The sequence below is a fragment of the Neomonachus schauinslandi genome, chromosome 7 (genome assembly GCF_002201575.2).
Source record: "Neomonachus schauinslandi chromosome 7, ASM220157v2, whole genome shotgun sequence".
Lineage (NCBI taxonomy): Eukaryota > Metazoa > Chordata > Mammalia > Carnivora > Phocidae > Neomonachus > Neomonachus schauinslandi.
In genome coordinates, this window is record NC_058409.1 from 103,793,624 (window position 1) to 103,810,821 (window position 17,198).

Consider the following 17,198-nt stretch of genomic DNA (forward strand, 5'->3'; position numbering starts at 1 on the left):
AAGGAAGGAAGGAAGGAAGGAAGGAAGGAAGGAAGGAAGGAAGGAAAAGAAAGGAAAAGAAAGGAAAAGAAAGGAAAAGAAAAGAAAAGAAAAAAGAAAAAAAGAAAGATTCTGGAGGGAAATGCAAATGGAACTGGAGACTGCTTAGGAGGTCCCTTGGTGAACCCATTGTTCTCTGGGATGGAAAAAATCATTACTTGTAACTTGCAACTACTCTCCAGTTAAGCTCCCTCGGTGCATGGTGGTATGTGCGGAGTACTTCTTTAAATCCCTAATGAATCTCCTACACGGGGAGAACTGGAACCCATCAGGACACACCAGCAGGGTCCCAGTCATGCCAATGCCATGAATCTGAGAGCTGAAAGGGGGCCATCCTGCCTAATTCCTCCCCCCCCCCAACCCCCTTGATCCTGAGACCCTTCCCTGCTCTGATGAGATGCCATGAAAGGCTCATTACAATCCTCCTCCATGCAGGCCGGAGGGCTTTCTCTATGGGCCACTACTGAGCGGGCACTAAATCAGCTGCAGGGGGGGCCAGATGTGCTTTTGTGGCCTTGCCTGGCAACTTAACTATCACTGAAAGTCCTCTTCTGTGGGAAAAATTTACCTGGACTGCTAACACTGGAATTTCTACTGGGCTTTTGAGACATTCTTGAGGTCAGCAGAAGTCTTGATCCTCAGGATTGCCTGTGTCAGCCTGGCTACTTGGACGAGAGTGGTCATTTGCTCTGGGGTAGGCACACCACCAAGGAGAACAAGCTTTAGCAGACCCTGTCTCCCGGAACTGCTCTGTGCTTTCCACCACATGCATAAATGCAAAAGGAGAAGCCTGAAGGAAAACCTGACAGGGTGAGCATGCATGCGTCTATGTACTTAGAATTATATTTTGAACCATCTATTATCCTCTCTAGTGATCATCTTGAAAGGCTCCTGTCAGCTGCTGTTAGAGTGGCTTTTTGCCCATCTCATTCTAATATGAGCTCTCTTGGGCCTCACTGTGAGAGCTCCGGAGAGGGGTCTCAGCTGCCAGGAGGGCCTAACTTAGGCAGGGGAGACAGGAAGAGAGAAGACAAGGAAGGAGGGGGAGAAGAGAGAATGGAAGAGAAAAAGGAGAGAGAGAGAGAGAGAGAGAGAGTGGAGAGATGGGGGAGAGAGAAGGAGGAGGAAAGACAGGGGCAGAGAGAAAGAAGAGAGAGGGGGTGGGGAGGGAAGGGGAAGAAGGATGGAACCGGAGGGCGGGGAGGGGAGACAAGAGGAAGGGGTCAGGAATTTGGGGACAGGAGGGAGAGGGGGAGGTTGGGATGGGGTGGGGGAGAGACACTGACTGAAGAATAGTCATTCGGGCACGTCCAGCTTTATCAAAACAAAATCTCTCAAGTAAACCAAACCTCCCATGGCAAATAAATGGCAAATGATCAACAGACTAAGTAAGTTCCTTTTGAACAGAGGAATCAGGGAATGGGAGGTTGGATTTATTTCCCTCCTGGAGGCAATTTTCACACACGCTGCTTAAATCACTGCTTACTGAAGCTGTTTATTTAATTATTTAGCGTGGTGACTGCAGGCCAGATGTCCTGTAAGCAAGGCCGACAATCCAGCCGCACACTGGAACATGTTAACGGATTAGGCGCCGCGCCGTGTGGTGGCTCCTTCCACCACTGGTAGACGGTCCAAGTCACCCCTGGCTGTGACTCTCCAGACATCAGATGCAGTGCTCCCGCAGGGCACAGAGACCCTTTCCCCGGCAAACCTCGGGGCACAAAGCACCTGTTTCCCTGTGGCGTGTTTATCAGTAGGGGCGCCAGATGTTTCAGTCACAGTAACGTTTCAGGGTATTTGGGCAACTGGCTTATCAAAATGTCCATCTGTATACTTCTCTCTCAGCCCTGAAGCCAAACAAATGGCATTTTCTCTCTGGAAGTGTAACAATGCTATTCAGACGCATACCGCTTTTCCCTTCCGCTGTGGGGATGCATAATGGCTCCTGTTTACTGTGGCTCATAACCTACACTGGGGGCATGGGTCAGACCACTCAACACATTTCCATGACCTTAAGGCCCAGGCTTATCATTATAATCATTACGTGAATAACCAATCCTTGTTTAAATTTTAGGAATATGCAGCTTAAAGCCCAGTGGGTGCTTTCCGCAACTGTTAGGAGCAGATCTGCTCAGATGAAAGGAACCACACAAACATAATCAAAGGAGGTACCTCTGCATTGTGCATTTGAGTCAGGTTCAAAGTCAGCACATATCGCAAACATGGCATGGATTCAAATTACCTTTAAAAATCCCCTTTACGCCCCATAAAGTCTGTGTGCAGGGTTTTGTGTATATTGTGCTCTCTCTCTCAATTAATCCAACCCAGCCAGCTTGTCCTCGAGCATGGGAGCAGAGAGCTTTTCTGTTGTTGAGCACCAGACGAAGCAGATGGCTTATGTTTAGGAGCCATGTTACATGAAAAATAGCTTATTGCCCCTCTAAATGAGTATTGTTGGATTTGCATAAGTTAAATGTGTGTGTGTATATGATGAGCCTTTACCCTTTAGTAGAATCATGGCACACATGCTACCTTCTTCTCCACCCTGTAAAACATGTCAGCGCGCATTTTTTTCTTTAGTTCACGTGGTATTTCATTCAGTCTTTGGCTCTATGTTTTCTGAGTGCTTAGCGTGGACCGGGCCCTGCCAAGTCCTTTAGTTTCTTACCTGTGATGAGCTGAGTTAGCACTTTAGTCTGGTCATTGAGAATGTTCACTGTAACATTTCTGGCTGATTTGAAGTATAGGGCATTACCCTGTAATAAGAAAATAAGAGAAACACATGAAAATGGCAAATTTCAAAACAAATAACTGTAACCACAACTCTCCAAGGGGCTGAGCTGGTCTTCACCAAGTGCTAATTGATGTGTCTTTATTTGAAAACTCCAAATGTCTTCATGATCCCCACATACATGATAATTGGCATTCATCCCAAACGGATTTCCTCCAAAGAGACCCACAGAGACCAACACGCACTCAAAATAGATTTCCCTAACACACACACACACACACACACACACACACAGAGAGAGTTGAATCAGAGGCAACCCAGCAACAAAGAGTCCTTTAGATCTTACTACAGATGTAAGTTACCTTTGGTACATAGAATGATAAGGAATGATTGGTAATCTCCTAATTCCACACTTTCTAGTTTGTAATTTTTCCAAAGGAACCATGGAGAGTCCTAACTGGAGAGCAGAAAGCGTATGGAAAATAGCCAAGGTCAGCCCCTCTGGCCTCTTCCCTGGCTGTGAGAATCCAGGTGCAATTCAGACCGAAATGTTCCCTGTGCCTTCATCCAATGTTTTCTTTGTAAAAAAGAGCACCCCAGTCCATTTCACACTGTGGCAGGCATTTCTGAGAATGACTCAGAGGTTGGGGGGGGGAGCATACTTTTTCTACAAAGGGTCTGATAGTAAATATTTTGGGTTTTGTGGGATGTATGGTCTCTGCGGTAACTGCTCCACTTCTAACTGCTGTTTTGGTACCAAACCATCACAGAATGTACACAGACAAATGGGTATGGCTGTATTCCAGTAAAACCTTATTCATGGATAGTGACATTTGAATTTCAAATAGTTTTAAATTTAACATAATCTTACTGTATTCTAGAATGTTCGTCTTCCTTCTTTCCCCTAATCATTTAAAAATGGAAAACTCTTCTTATTTCATTGGCCAAATGAGAACAGGTAGAGGGGCCAAATTTAGCCCACAGGCCACAGTTTGTCAACCCCTGACTTAGAAGTTCTCCCTGAATTGCTACCAGAACACCTCAGTATCCGGATAGCTGTTATCAGAAGAAAGGAATGTGGGTAGTCATTCTCTTCTTTCTAAACCTTTGTTACCACATGACATTTATCTGCCCCCAAATTCTATAATACCACTAGGCACTGAGTCCCAAGCCCAGAAGAACCATCGTCCTAAGAGCGGTGCGGAAAGCAAAGATAAGTAAGACTCCTTTTTATTTTTAAAGTCTTAGGATCTAATGGGATCAATAAGATGGACACACAAATAATACTAGACGGAGAACCATCCCGGGTGATTAAGGAGCCACAAACAAAGTGTGTAGGGAACTTTCCTGAAGGGTAAGATTATTCATAGCTTGAGGCTATGGAGTGGGAAGCAAAGGAGATGTTTGTGAATGCTTCAGCTGAGCCTTAAAAAGAATAGAGATAGGTTTCACCAAGATGAAATGAAAAAAGGAGGTCATGGAGGTAGGAAGGTTGTGGGATGAGCGTCTCATGTCTTTTTCCTTCTAAAGCTGGCAGGGCGTAGGAGGGGATTCGTGAGCTCAGCCAAGCAGCAGCATGTGGCAGAGTGGCTGGCTAGCAGGGACAGGGAGCCACCAGGATGGCATTCCTTCCATAAACTGAAAGTCTGGAGTCATGGTCTCCCCACCCAAGCCCCTGTGGGGGACTGCAGTGCATCAGGGGCTGCCTTGATGAGACAGAAGTCACCATCTCTCTCCCTGACACTAGGACAGTAGCTCTGGCCCAAGGTGAACTCCTAAAACGCATAACCTATCCCCATGTCCCGCCCAGGCCCTGGAGAACCAGATCCCCTCGGGCCATAGCTGTTGTCCGAGTGTCAGGGAAAGAGACGGTGTCTTCTGTCTCATCAGGGCAGCTGCTGATTCACGGGAATCCCCTGCCATGGCTTCAAGTTAAAATTCTGCCTGATGGTAAACTTTTTGCTTTGTTTTTTAATTAGCTAAGAGAAAAAGAAATTTAATACTGTCACAGGCTTCTTCTGTCCATTACGTAACAAATATTAGCCTAAAATAGTTTCTTTGACATTGCTTTTGGCACTGTCAACAGAGTTCTACTTAAAACTGAAAATCAATTCAAGTAATGTAAGGATTCGGAACCTGGAACCCAGACAGGAGGTTTTATGTTTCTAGAAGTTAACGTACTAATTTTTATATTCAGCAAGCTGGCACTGCAGAGAGAAGGGCTATGTGGAGTGAGAGAATAGGATATATTCTGCTGCCACTGACCGGTGTGTGACCTTGAGCAAATCACTTAACTGCTCCGTGGGTCATTCTGCGCACTCTCCACCATCAACATGGATATGATCAGTGAGCTTGCGGCTGACACAACTGCGCACTCACTATGTGTTGCGTGTGCAACAGAAGCCCCGGAGTCAGCCTGCTTAGCTTACCATCCCTGCTCTACCACTTGCCAGTTGGGTGCCTTTAGGCAAATTAATAGTTCTAAGCCTCAGTTTCTTGATATGTATAATGGGACAAATATTATTGAATTATTAAAGTTCACATATTACTGAAATTACTAAATTCTCTCTATAATTATTAAAACACACGTGGTCCAGTGCCAGGCACACACTAAGTCCTCCAGCAGTTATGGGAAATGGGGGAGTTGGGGGAGGGGAGTAGTGACAGAGGCAGGAGGAGGAGGGGGAAGGACAGGGAGGAAGGAGGAGGGGTGGAAGGAGGGAGGGAAAGATGGAGAGAAATGAGGAAGACCCCCTTGGCATTACCAATCTTCACAACCCATCTGGGCACTGAGTCAGGGGCTTCTTCCATTTCCAGCAACTTCCATCTCCATATTTCAAAGGATCTCCCTCTATGTGGCTGGCTCACTGTTATTTTTCAAATCCCAGTTTCTTCAAATGCTACTCGCTTGCCCTTAATACTATTCAAATAATTCCACAGCAGAAAAAAATCTCCCAACAGCTCTGCTCAAGGCTTATAGCAAGAGATATAAGAAAGGCACTCATTCCTTTTTTTTTTTTTTTTTTAAAGATTTTATTTATTTGAGAGAGAGAATGAGAGAGAGGATGAGAGGGAAGAGGGTCAGAGGGAGAAGCAGACTCCCCGCTGAGCAGGGAGCCCGATGCGGGACTCGATCCAGGGACTCCAGGATCATGACCTGACCCGAAGGCAGTTGCTTAACCAACTGAGCCACCCAGGCTCCTGCACTCATTCCTTTTTATTGCTATGTCAAAATATTATAATATACCATTAATTGTTCTAATATGCTAAAGTCCTGGGAAACACAGTCTTTGCTATGTCAGAGTTTAAACAAAAAGCCTCATTCGAGCCTGGGAAGTATTGCTGCAATCTTCCCATAGACCTTGATAACAAAAAGATTACCAGGTAAAATGCATGAAGCAGCTAACAGGCTCCGAAGGGCCTCTCATGGCAGCTGGTCAGTGTGACTTTTATTTGGCTGTCTCTGCTTACTAACACTAAACCAGGCATATACCAGCCAAGTGAAGCATCCCTGGGGTCTTTGCAGTATTAGAACAAGTAAGGGAAATGCTCCCCTGTCTGTGTCCCTCCTACTCACTACTGCAGCCTCTGGGGCAGGGGAGGTTAATTTCTGCCACAGAGGATTCTGCCCTAGGGCTGGTGAATTTCACTAACTGACCTCAATGCAACCATCCGAGGATGAGGATATGGGGCTTGCAGGGACCTGCTGGCAGATCAGTTCTGCAGGGCAGAAAGGAGTCTGGCAGACTCACGGCTTCTGATGAAGATCAGAGCTCTGGACCAGGTCAAGTCAGTCTGAGGCCAGTCAGCCCTCGATTCTTCTGGCCACAGGGTGAGCCTGACTGGGAGATGGGGAAGGGAAGCAAGCACCATTCTTCCCATACTGGGAGCGGAGGACAGTCCACATGGGTACTCTCCCCCAAATAACTAAAGCTCGCAGCAGAATCCCTTTCACATCTGTTTCCCTAAAGCAGAACAAAATCAAACCTTTTCTGGATCACTCAAGACCACTGACATGAACATTATTTGTTCTACAATGCCCTCCAGGGGCTATCGGAGGCACGTGGCTGCTTGAACACTAAATGGCTCCATCAGGCTGACATTTTAAAATTAGTGTGTCTTATTTTTTTTTAAAGTATTATTTATTTTTATATCAAAACAAGTATTAAACATTAAGTATTTATAAAGCTTCTAATCAAAGAGCAATGGCTCATACGTCTTACCACTGCAAGAGCTTTCAACTTGCCAGGATGTTCCTCCACGTGTTTCCCCCCCTGTGGCCCCGAATATGCTTCCACACTATCTCTTGATTTATCAACTTTAGACGTTATCCACTGAATTTCTGCAATGGTATAGACTCGTCCTTACAACTTTGGTAAAATCAATATTCAGAATCTACATTACTATGATTATGTGTACACTGTCCACAGCTGTGCCAAGTAGTTTTCTTTAACTACATGTCCTTTGCTTTCTTGTACATTTTTTTTCTTTCCCTGGAACCCATAAATGCTTCATTTAAAAAAAATGCTTTATTTTCTAAATTTTCTTTTTTTCCCTCCTACTGTTTAATCCTTTTTCTTTAATTTCTATTTTTGGGGTCATACTTTAAGTTCCAATTTTTCTGTTATTTTTAAAAATTTTGTACTATCATACTCTTAGTTTTCTAGAGCATTTTTAAATTTTTTTGACCCTTCATTTTTATGCCATCCCTTCCTTGTTTGATGGATGTGCTCTTCTGTCTTTCATGAGAATAAAAAAAGCTGGCTGGAAGCTCTGTGTTTCTAGATGGGTGAACCTTGCCATAGGGCACAGTAGTGGGGGTTTGGCTAACTCAGTGGAGAGTGTCCAGATGTCAGTAGCAATGGGCAGTCAGTACCCGTGGGCTAATCTCATGAAAAAAGAAATCTCTAACTCCTGCTAGGAAAGTGGTGGGTGTAACTTTTGATATAAGAGTTCTGAGTGTCAGAGGGGAAGGGGGCTGGGCATTTTGCTGTTCAGGGACAGACTTTTAGTTAAACCCATTTTCATGCTTCATTCCTGACCTCATCTATGCCGAATGTCTAGAGCTCAGAGGTCCTCTGGTCAAACTTTCTTTTTCTTTTCTTTTTTTTTAAGATTTTATTTATTTATTTGAGAGCGCGAGTGAGAGAGAGCACGAGCAGTGGGGAGAGGCAGAGGGAGAGGGAGAAGGAGACTCCCCACTGAGCAGGGAGCCCGATGGGGGACTCGATCCCAGGACTCTGGGATTATGACCTGAGCCGAAGGCAGACGCTTAAGCGACTGAGGCACCCTGGTCAAACTTTCTAGAAAACAATCTTCCTATCTTCTGCGAGGTTGGGAAGAGGTACTTATTATGTAACTGGGTCAACTGGGGATGGGAGCTGGGGAGAGATGGAGAGTCGAAGTGAAGGGTCTTTGTGCAGAGTTTTGACCAGTCCAGGTCCCTGTTGACTTCTGCAGGCCCCAGACACTGTACTTAAAATGCCTCATGGATAAGTGGCCCTGTCTCACTTCCTGGAGTGGGTTTCAATCCTAGAGGCATGTCTAGCTCTCATCTACCTGCTTTCTCCGTCATTCTCTCTCAACTGTTTTCTCTCCCTTTCTCTGTGACCATGTATGTTTACCCCTTTTCACTTCTGTTCTCCATTCACTGTCTTTTTTCAGTGGGATTTTTGAATCTTTTTTTTTTTCTTGAGAGCAAGAGCGAGAGAGCAAGAGAGAGACAGAGCGAGCGAGCGAGCATGCAAGCCAGGGGAGGAGGAAAGGGGAGCAAGGGAGAGAGAGAATCTTAAGCAGGCTCCATGCCCATTGCGGAGCACAACTCAGGGATCGATCTCACAACCCTGAGATCATGACCTGAGCCAAAATCAAGAGTCAGACGCTTAACCGACGGCACCACGCAGGCACCCCATCGGTGGGGTTTTTGAATGAAGCAGAGACCTACCATTCCTCACTGCTGTCAGTCTGTCTACCTCTAGAGCCACCTCATACTGCTGCCTTGTTCAGGGGAAAGCAGGTTAAAATTGTGTGTAAATCAAGGACAGGCAGTCTCTGCCCAGGACTCAAGAACTTTCTTAAGCATTTTACACACACTACATGAGTGCCTAGAATATACACACTGTCTCAGGCCCTGGAGAATGCGGAAGATACGACCTTTATCTTTGAGAAGCTCCTTGCCCAGGGGGAGACTGAATCGATGCAATATAACCATGAAAACACTGCGATATCCCTTCAGTGGACATCTGTCCTTTCCTGTATGAAAGGCAGGGGTTTGAATATTTGTCTTTGATGGCAGCTCTCTCACCCCAGTCTGTTCTGAAGGTATATGGCTTCTAGAAGTTACTTCTTTTGATAATCTTACATGGTGGTAGATTTTGCTTGCTCTCTGAGGAGCTAACAGTCTGATCTGGGCATTTAGATGAATGGAAAAAACCATAACACAGCACATCAGCACCTTCCACAGCCAGGGAAGGCTTTCAACGATCAGTGCGAAGTTCAGAGAAGGAAGGGATCAGTGTGGCTAGAGTTCTGAGAGGACTTCCAGAGTATGGTTCACTGGCTTTTGCCCTTTCAGGGTGGTTTGCAACAGCTATATTCCACCTGGTGTTAGCTTTGCTAACAGAGGAGGCTGGCCCTTGTGCAGCCAGGGTTCAGGGTATGAGCTCTGGAGTCAGACAGATTTGATCAGGAATCACAGCTCTGCTTTCTTACTGTGTGGCCTTGGGTAAGTCATTTTTTTTTCTTTGAGCCCCAGTTTCTATACTTAGGAAATGAAGTCAAAGGCTACATACTAGTGTTGATAGGAGGATTAAGAAAGACAATATGTACCAAGTGCCTAGCACAGTGGCTACCAAAATACCTCCATCAACTATAAGAAAAAACAACAAACAAAACCTCCATAAGGAGGGCCCCTTGGAAAATGCTGATTCTAGAGCTGAGGCATGAAATATAAAAGATGACCGGGAACATCTTGAGTGCCGGAAAGAAAGGAAGTGCTCAAAGACCAAATAAAAACACCAAACAGAAAAACACCTCATAATTAACAGAGCAGGACAAAGGGACACAGGAGACAACTGAAAGAGTGTGTAATAGCCAAAGCTGGAATAATTTCAAGAAAATATAGAATGTAGTATTGAATTATAACCCAAAGCATAAAATAAATTTCCATTAGTCCAGACTGATATAAATAAGTTATTGAATAAACAAATGGGAGCGAATAAACACATCTCTCATGTACAAGAATTTCAAAAAATTTTCATAGTTAACACCCTACTCCTTAAAGGTGGTTGCACCTAGTGACTTCCTTTTTTCCAGACCTTTGGGAAGAAACTTCAGGAAGCCACCCTTCTCTGAATAGGCAGGAAGCTTACTCCATTATGGACATGTGATTTCACTTTGGGGTTGATAACATTAATGGGAGATTCTCCCTTAAATCCATTTCCATGGGATTTTATCTTTAGGAATACTAAAATAAACAATGGTGGGCAGGTAGCTCTCACAGACAATCCTCCTTCCAAGGCTCTCTATACAGTATCATCCTTCCCTGGTCAGCTTACACAAAGCACTGTCATCAGAAGACCCCACCTCTTTGCAGTAGATATCACAATATACTGGCTCCAGATCAATGTTTATTAAGTAATAATACTCTTGATAAGACTAGGAAAAATAAAAACAAACTGACACCAACTTAGATTTGTCATCAAAATCATCTCCAAAGGGTAGTTTGTAAGTTTATCTTTAGCAAGCTTCCAATGTCTCTATTTATTAATCTGAACAGGATGCTTTAGTTGTCTCTGAATTGACCCTTTCAAGAGCATGACAAGTATTTAAAAACAATAACAGAGTACGGTTATTTTTTATTTTACTTAAGAATATCTTTTCATAATGATGCTTGGGTAGATTTCTATTGTTCTGAAGAGTTTTCCAGTCCTGAATAATGAAGCCACACTCGGAAGCACTTACTCAAAATAAGCTGGGAACTGGTCCAGCTTTGGCATTGTACTGTGCCTGCTCAGTCACTGCGCTGTGCCCAAATTTGGGTCCATTTAGGCCTCCCTCAATATTTAACTAAGTTGAGCTGCTCTGTTCAGTGACTCCTTTGACGTGTCATGTTAGCATGTCAATGCTGGAGGGGGAGTGCCAGATTTTCTAGTGCCTGGCACATTCCTGGCACCCACTAGGTTTGCAATAAATATTTGTTGAATAACTGAATGCTCAGATCAAATTAAGAGTCAACAGAGAGTGAGAATTGTCAACAAAAGAAGCAATTAAATGGAGGCTGACGCCAACTGTCAAAGAGAGTTTTCAGAAGGCAAGTCACTAAACGTGGTTGACGTGATAGTCCAAATATAGAAAACCTAGTGTGATGGGAGGAAGCAGGATAGATATATAATCAACGAGTATCTGTGTCCCACCTAATGCAGTGCAAGGAACTGCAGGTGATACAAATGAGAGTTGAGATGTTGAGTCTCCAGATGACAGGGAGAAGCAGGAACACAAGTAATTACCCCAAATTCTTGCTGACATAAAGGTTAAGGTATGCTGGAATCTTCCCTACGCTCGCAGCATCCATGTAGCATGTGGTATGGGATATGTCCTCTTTCAATTGACCCTCCTCAACTCAGTCTGTTAACATTTTAAGGTATCTTCTAGGCATAGAGCACTGTGCCAAGTCCTGAGCAGGTGGCCTCTGCTCTCCCGGAGCTTACACACCACCTAGTAGGGGAGAGGGACACCAAGTTCAGAGTTCCACAAATGATTATCTACTTGCAACTGCAAGGAGTGCAATGAACACAAAGTAGAAGGTGAAAGGAGAGTGCAGTCAGGGAAGGCCTTTCTAAGGGAAAAACATTTTGACTGAGATCACGGGTATGGGTAGAAATTAGGTGAATCAAGAAGAGAAAATGTTTTAGGCAGAACAACAGAGAAGTATACCAGCCCTGAGGCAGGAAGGAGGTTGGTATATAAAAGGGATAGAGAGAAAGGCCAATGTGGTTGGAGACTGATAAGCAAGGGATGGAGGGAAACAGGTCCCCCAGTTCTGCTATCAGCTGTGTTCCCTCTGCCCACTCTGTCCTCTGATGAACGGGGGTATTTAACTTTGATGTAAGAAAATGATTTGTTTCTCCTTAAGGATAGTTTCTTGGGATTTTGTAAAGAAATCCTTGCCTGACTCACTTCATTCTTTATATTCTCTTCTAAAAAACACTTGAGTTTTCCTTCTCTTACCATGTCTTTATCATCCCTGGAATCCACTTTTGTACATAGGTGGGAATCCATAGGAAAGCCTTTTTCCTCAACACTATCTACCAAGAGAATGCTTTTTTCTCCACTGATCTGTGGTGCCACCTTCATCATATATCAATTCCCAAATATACATGGATCTTAGAGCCTTCTGGTCTGTTCTACTGTCTGCCTGTTTTGCACCAATAAGTACTGTCCCCCCCTCCCCCCCGTGGTTTGTGATATGCCTAAATAGCTCATAGATCTGTCCACCCTCTTTGCTCTTATGGGCCATTTAATTGATACTTGCTGTATTTGGAAAGACAACACTTAGCACTCAAGTAATAGTCCAAAAGCATTATGAGATCAGAGACAGACTATGCAGGTGACAGTTGTCAATGTCCAGGGCACTCTCCTATATATTGTCTTGGGCGACAATTTCATCTTCACAGTATATAAAATAACACCAGCTTCACTGACTGCTTGAACCTTCCTTCTGATTTTTCCTAGTGTTCTGTAGAAAACTCTTCCACAGTGAGTAGCCACTCTTACAAATAAAAATCTGCCCCCAAAAAGTTTTTTTGGGCAAAGAAGCCTAGGAAATTGAACATACCTTCCCCCTCCTTCTAGCTGCACAGCACGTGGTCAGCTCTGAGAAGTCCTATCTCAACATAATTTGGTTAGCTTTGTGTAACAACAATTCTGAGATTTACTTAATCATAGAATTTTTTTTTTTTCTTAAACCACATGTGAACAGAAAACACTACAGGACCTATTTTTGGAAATGCTACCTTATTAACTGCTTTATTTTTTAATTTTTTAAAAGATTTTATTTATTTATTAGTGAGAGAGGGAGAGAGGGATAGAGAGAGAGAAGAGCAGAGGGAGAGGGACAAACAGACTCCCCACTGAGCGCAGAGCCTGATGTGGGGCTCGATCCCAGGACCCTGAGATCATGACTTGAGCCAAAATCAAGAGTTGGTTGCTTAACCAAATGAGCCACCCAGGCACCCCTTGACTGCTTTAAATACATATGCTCTTAGATATCTCTGGCTTTATCTCTTTAAAACCATGAAAGGGCTTGGCAGAGAACCTGACACATGATGGGCTCTCAATAAGACCTGCTGGATTGGCTCATGTCTATAATGCTAGTGAGCTAGTGAGTCTATAAAATTGCCATTTTATAGATAAGAAGACTGAGGATAAGTGTGGGGGCCATGAGTTGCCTGGGCCTACATGATGGTAAGTTGCAGAGAGATTAGACGCAGGACTCAGGATTCCAGACCTGAGCACTTCTCTCCTGTTCTACCACCCTAGAATGTGTAGTCTGAGCTGTAAGGGACTTAAGTTGTGATGGAAGGAAAACTTCGGTGCTGGTTGGCACAGTTAGAGAAATCTTCACAGAGGAGATGAAGGACACAAAGAGAGACTGCAGCTCAAGGGGGGCAGCTCAGGCTTTCCCCTATGAGGGTAACCTAATTCTAATATGACAGCATTAAACTCAACAGCAACCCGGGAAGAAAGTCTTTCCTATACTACATTACACAAAGGAATAGAGACAAAAATTGTTCCACATTGTTCTTTGCTGCAGAAAGTCTGTAGGCCACAGTTGTCTGGCTTTTGTCCACAACTGCAAACAGGGCTCTTCCACCCGTGGTGAACTTGCAGGGGCCCAAGAACACCCCCAGATCTGGGAGCACAAGCCCGGGCTTTGTGGCTGGCCCACACACATTCCTCAGCTCCATCTGCACATGTTTCCCTCCCTCCATCAGTGAGGGCCTTTTGCGTTGGATCCTGACCTTTCACAGAATGGCGCGTGGCATTCTAGGGAGTCGAAAAGCATCTTTCAGGAAGAGTCTGAGTGAAGATGACGGGAGCCTTTCAGAGAAAACCCAGTGCAAGCAGAGGCTGGGATTGCTAACCCAGAGAGAAAGACAGTCACTGCACCGGGCTGGCTTATGTTGTGGGAGCACTGTGATGTGATTTGAGATATATGCTCAGCCTAATGCGGACTGACTTGGTGGAGGCTTCACCTCAAAAAATCTGAGTGACACAGCCCAAACTTCTAACCTTGGGGTGACTGTAACCTTTTTTTGGGATGTGCTATCATGGTTATGTTGGGCTTTGGAGGCACACAGTCCCCAGCTGAGACCCCATTTTTGCCATTTTTGAGCTAGTATCCCTAGACCACACAGCCTCAACCTCCCAACTTGGAAAATGGGAATAATACTGTGCAAAATAGGGGTTACAACAGTACCTCCCTCACAGAGCTGAAAAGATGAACTACAATAGCACATGTAAGGAATTTAGCATCACGTTTGTATCTTTAAACATGTATTTTTTGAAAGGGTGTCAGATCACTGATGTCGATGATTGATAAGCTCTGTCGGCCCTAAGAAAATGGCAGACCTATTAGGATGTGAAATGTTTCTGCTGCATCCGTGGTGGTGAAAAGCCTGATTTGGGGCAGGGGAGCTGGGCAGGGAGCTTGGCTCTTCCACATGCTGGCGGCGTGAAGCAGGTGGGTAACTTGCTCAGGTAAAGTGCAGGGAGAAGCGCGCCCACCTCAGGTTGCTGTGAGTAGTAAGATAATATATGTAAGACGTACAGCATATGCTGTGGTAATGTGCAGTGATGGTACGCGATGATAGTAAAGAATAAGAGGAGTGTCCTGCATAGCATTTTGTGTCTAGGCAGGGTCGATGGCTGTCAGGTGTGATGAAGGAGGTGCTGAAAGGCACCAGGACTACAGAAGGTGTCTAAAGATCCAACGGGAGAGGCTGTTCCTTACATGGAAGCCTTTCTCACTAGTGGCCATGGAGTGGCTGGCTTGTGGAGAATGGAGACAGGCTAGGTACCTGTTGATTTAATGTGAGGACAGAAAACACTAATTCCATGTGGAGTCCTAGACCAAGTTTGCCTGCATGGGGAATTCATGAAGTGTAGGCAGACAATAAAAGGGAGAATTCAAACAAAATATTTCATACGTGAGGCAGAGTGTCTGTACTTTGTATCCACGTTAATTATCAGATTCATAGAAGGGTGAAGCAGTAATAATCCCCAGGTCACACAGAACCTGACCTAGGACCCAGGCTCATAATTCAAATGTAGTCCTGGGACCTTCATGCCATGACCCCCGAGTCCTTACAGCTCTTAAGAAGTAGCAGAAAATGTGATTTCAATTTTCTTGCTCAAAAAATAAAAAATGTGAGCATGTATTATTTTCATAACCATAAAAAATCATGAATATACAATATGCTCATAATGACGAATATCATGAATATAAAACACAAAAATAAATTAATAAAAGAACATGACATTATTAAATAAAAATGTATTGAAAAATATAGACAATATGTGAGTTTCTAAATTATTTTTGTGTGCTTTTTATTTCCTTCTTGGCAGGTCAGGCATTTCTAATTTCTTGGGCAGGTCAAAGGGAGAGAAGTGATTTTGTTGTTGTCACTAATCCTCTGAAAAGAAAGCTCAGTTCTTGTAGAAAAATCAAATGCATTCTTTACTGCCTTCATTTAACTAAGTAATGTCTCCGTTATATTAATTTGATTGCAAAGAGGAGATGTTGAAGTTGGAAACCAGCTGATGTAAACTTTGATTAAATTGATGTAAGTCTATACTAGCTCACAAATATATCTCCTTCTCCATTCTGCAGAAAAGTAATAGTGTCATGTAGTCAGGTATATTGGGTGCTTAACTCAGTTGTCCGCTGAAAAAAACATGGCTAGAATTGACATGAGGTTCTAATCAGAATGGAGACATTGAGTCATGCTTTGATGTGCTTGTGCTCCATTACTGTAGAACAATGTTAGTGTAACAACAACAGCAGTAACAACAATAGCAAATGGAACACCAGTAAAGTCAGGTAACCCTTCACCATCACTAGATGGCAACCATCATCATCATCATCACCATCATGATCATCCGAAAATAACAAGTGTTGGCAAAGATGTGGAGAATTGGAACTCTCAGACATTGCTGGTGGGAATGTAAAATGGTGCAGCCTCTACAGAAAAAGAGTTTGTCAGTTCCTCTATAAGTCAAACATATAATTACCGAATTACTCAGTAAGTCCACTCCTAGGTATACGCCCAAAAGAAATGAAAATAGGTGTTCAAACAAAAACTTGTACACCAATATTCACAGTAGCACTATTCATGATAACCAAAGAGTAAAAACAACCCAAATGCCCATCAACAGATGAATGAATCAACAAAATGTTGTCTATCCATACAATGAAATACCATTCTGACATTGAAAGGAATAAAGTGTGGATACATGCTACAAGCTGAATGAACCTTGGACACATAATGCTAAGTGAAAGAAACCAGACACAGAAGGCCACATATTACATGATTTCATTTACACTAAATGTCCAGAATAGGTAAATCCATAGAGACAGAAAGGAGATTAGTGGTTTTCAGGGGCTGGGGAGAGACTGGGGAATGACTCCTAAGGGATATAGGGTTTCTGTTTAGGGTGGTAAAGAAGTTGTGGACAACTGATGGTTGTATGACATCAGACAGTGCTGATGGTTGTATGACATCATGAATGCACTTAATGCTGCTAAGTTGTACCCTTTTTTTTTTTTTTTTTTAAGATTTAATACACCCGAGATCAAGAGTTGCATGTTCTTCCAACAGAGCCAGTTAGGCACCCTTGAATTGTACACTTTAAATTGATTAAAATGTAAGTTTTATGTTGTATTATGTGTATTTTACCACAATAATGTAGATAATCATCATCATGGACCAGAAAGAGAGGCACTAAATGGAAAACGGGATAGAGCCACAGGCCTGCAGGCACAGAGGGCTAGAAGCAGGCTGGGGTGATTGTCTGCTTAGCTCAAGAAAGTCAAAGGACCCTCAAGAGTTTTCTGTGATGGAAGAGAACACAGCCAAACTCCTGCCGGGAGGTGTGTGTGTTTGTAGCTGGGAAGAAGGACCACAGAAGAGGAGGAGCATGTGCTAGGAAGATCAGTGGATAGTAAAGTGAACTGATGTCTGTATCATACTTAAGAGGGAAGATGTAATTACCTAATAAGTATACATGTTAAAAAAGAAAGTGGTAAAAAAAATGAAAGTGGTCATTAAATTAATTGCAATACAATCTGTGGTCCTGAGACCTGAAGAGAGAAGAAATAGAAAAAAAATTAATCCACCCGAAAGATAAAAGTTAAAAAATAAAGAGA

At 43.6% G+C, this 17,198-nt stretch overlaps 1 protein-coding gene across 1 annotated transcript in view; it reads right to left on the reverse strand.

Moving 5' to 3' along the window:
* Positions 1 to 17,198, reverse strand: part of SGCD (sarcoglycan delta) — a 382,459-nt gene that overhangs the window by 140,213 nt on the left and 225,048 nt on the right. Inside the window, exon 4 of the mRNA XM_021697353.2 lies at positions 2,708 to 2,795. Within this exon, the coding sequence (XP_021553028.1) occupies positions 2,708 to 2,795 (88 nt within the window). The remainder of the gene's footprint in view (positions 1 to 2,707; positions 2,796 to 17,198) is intronic.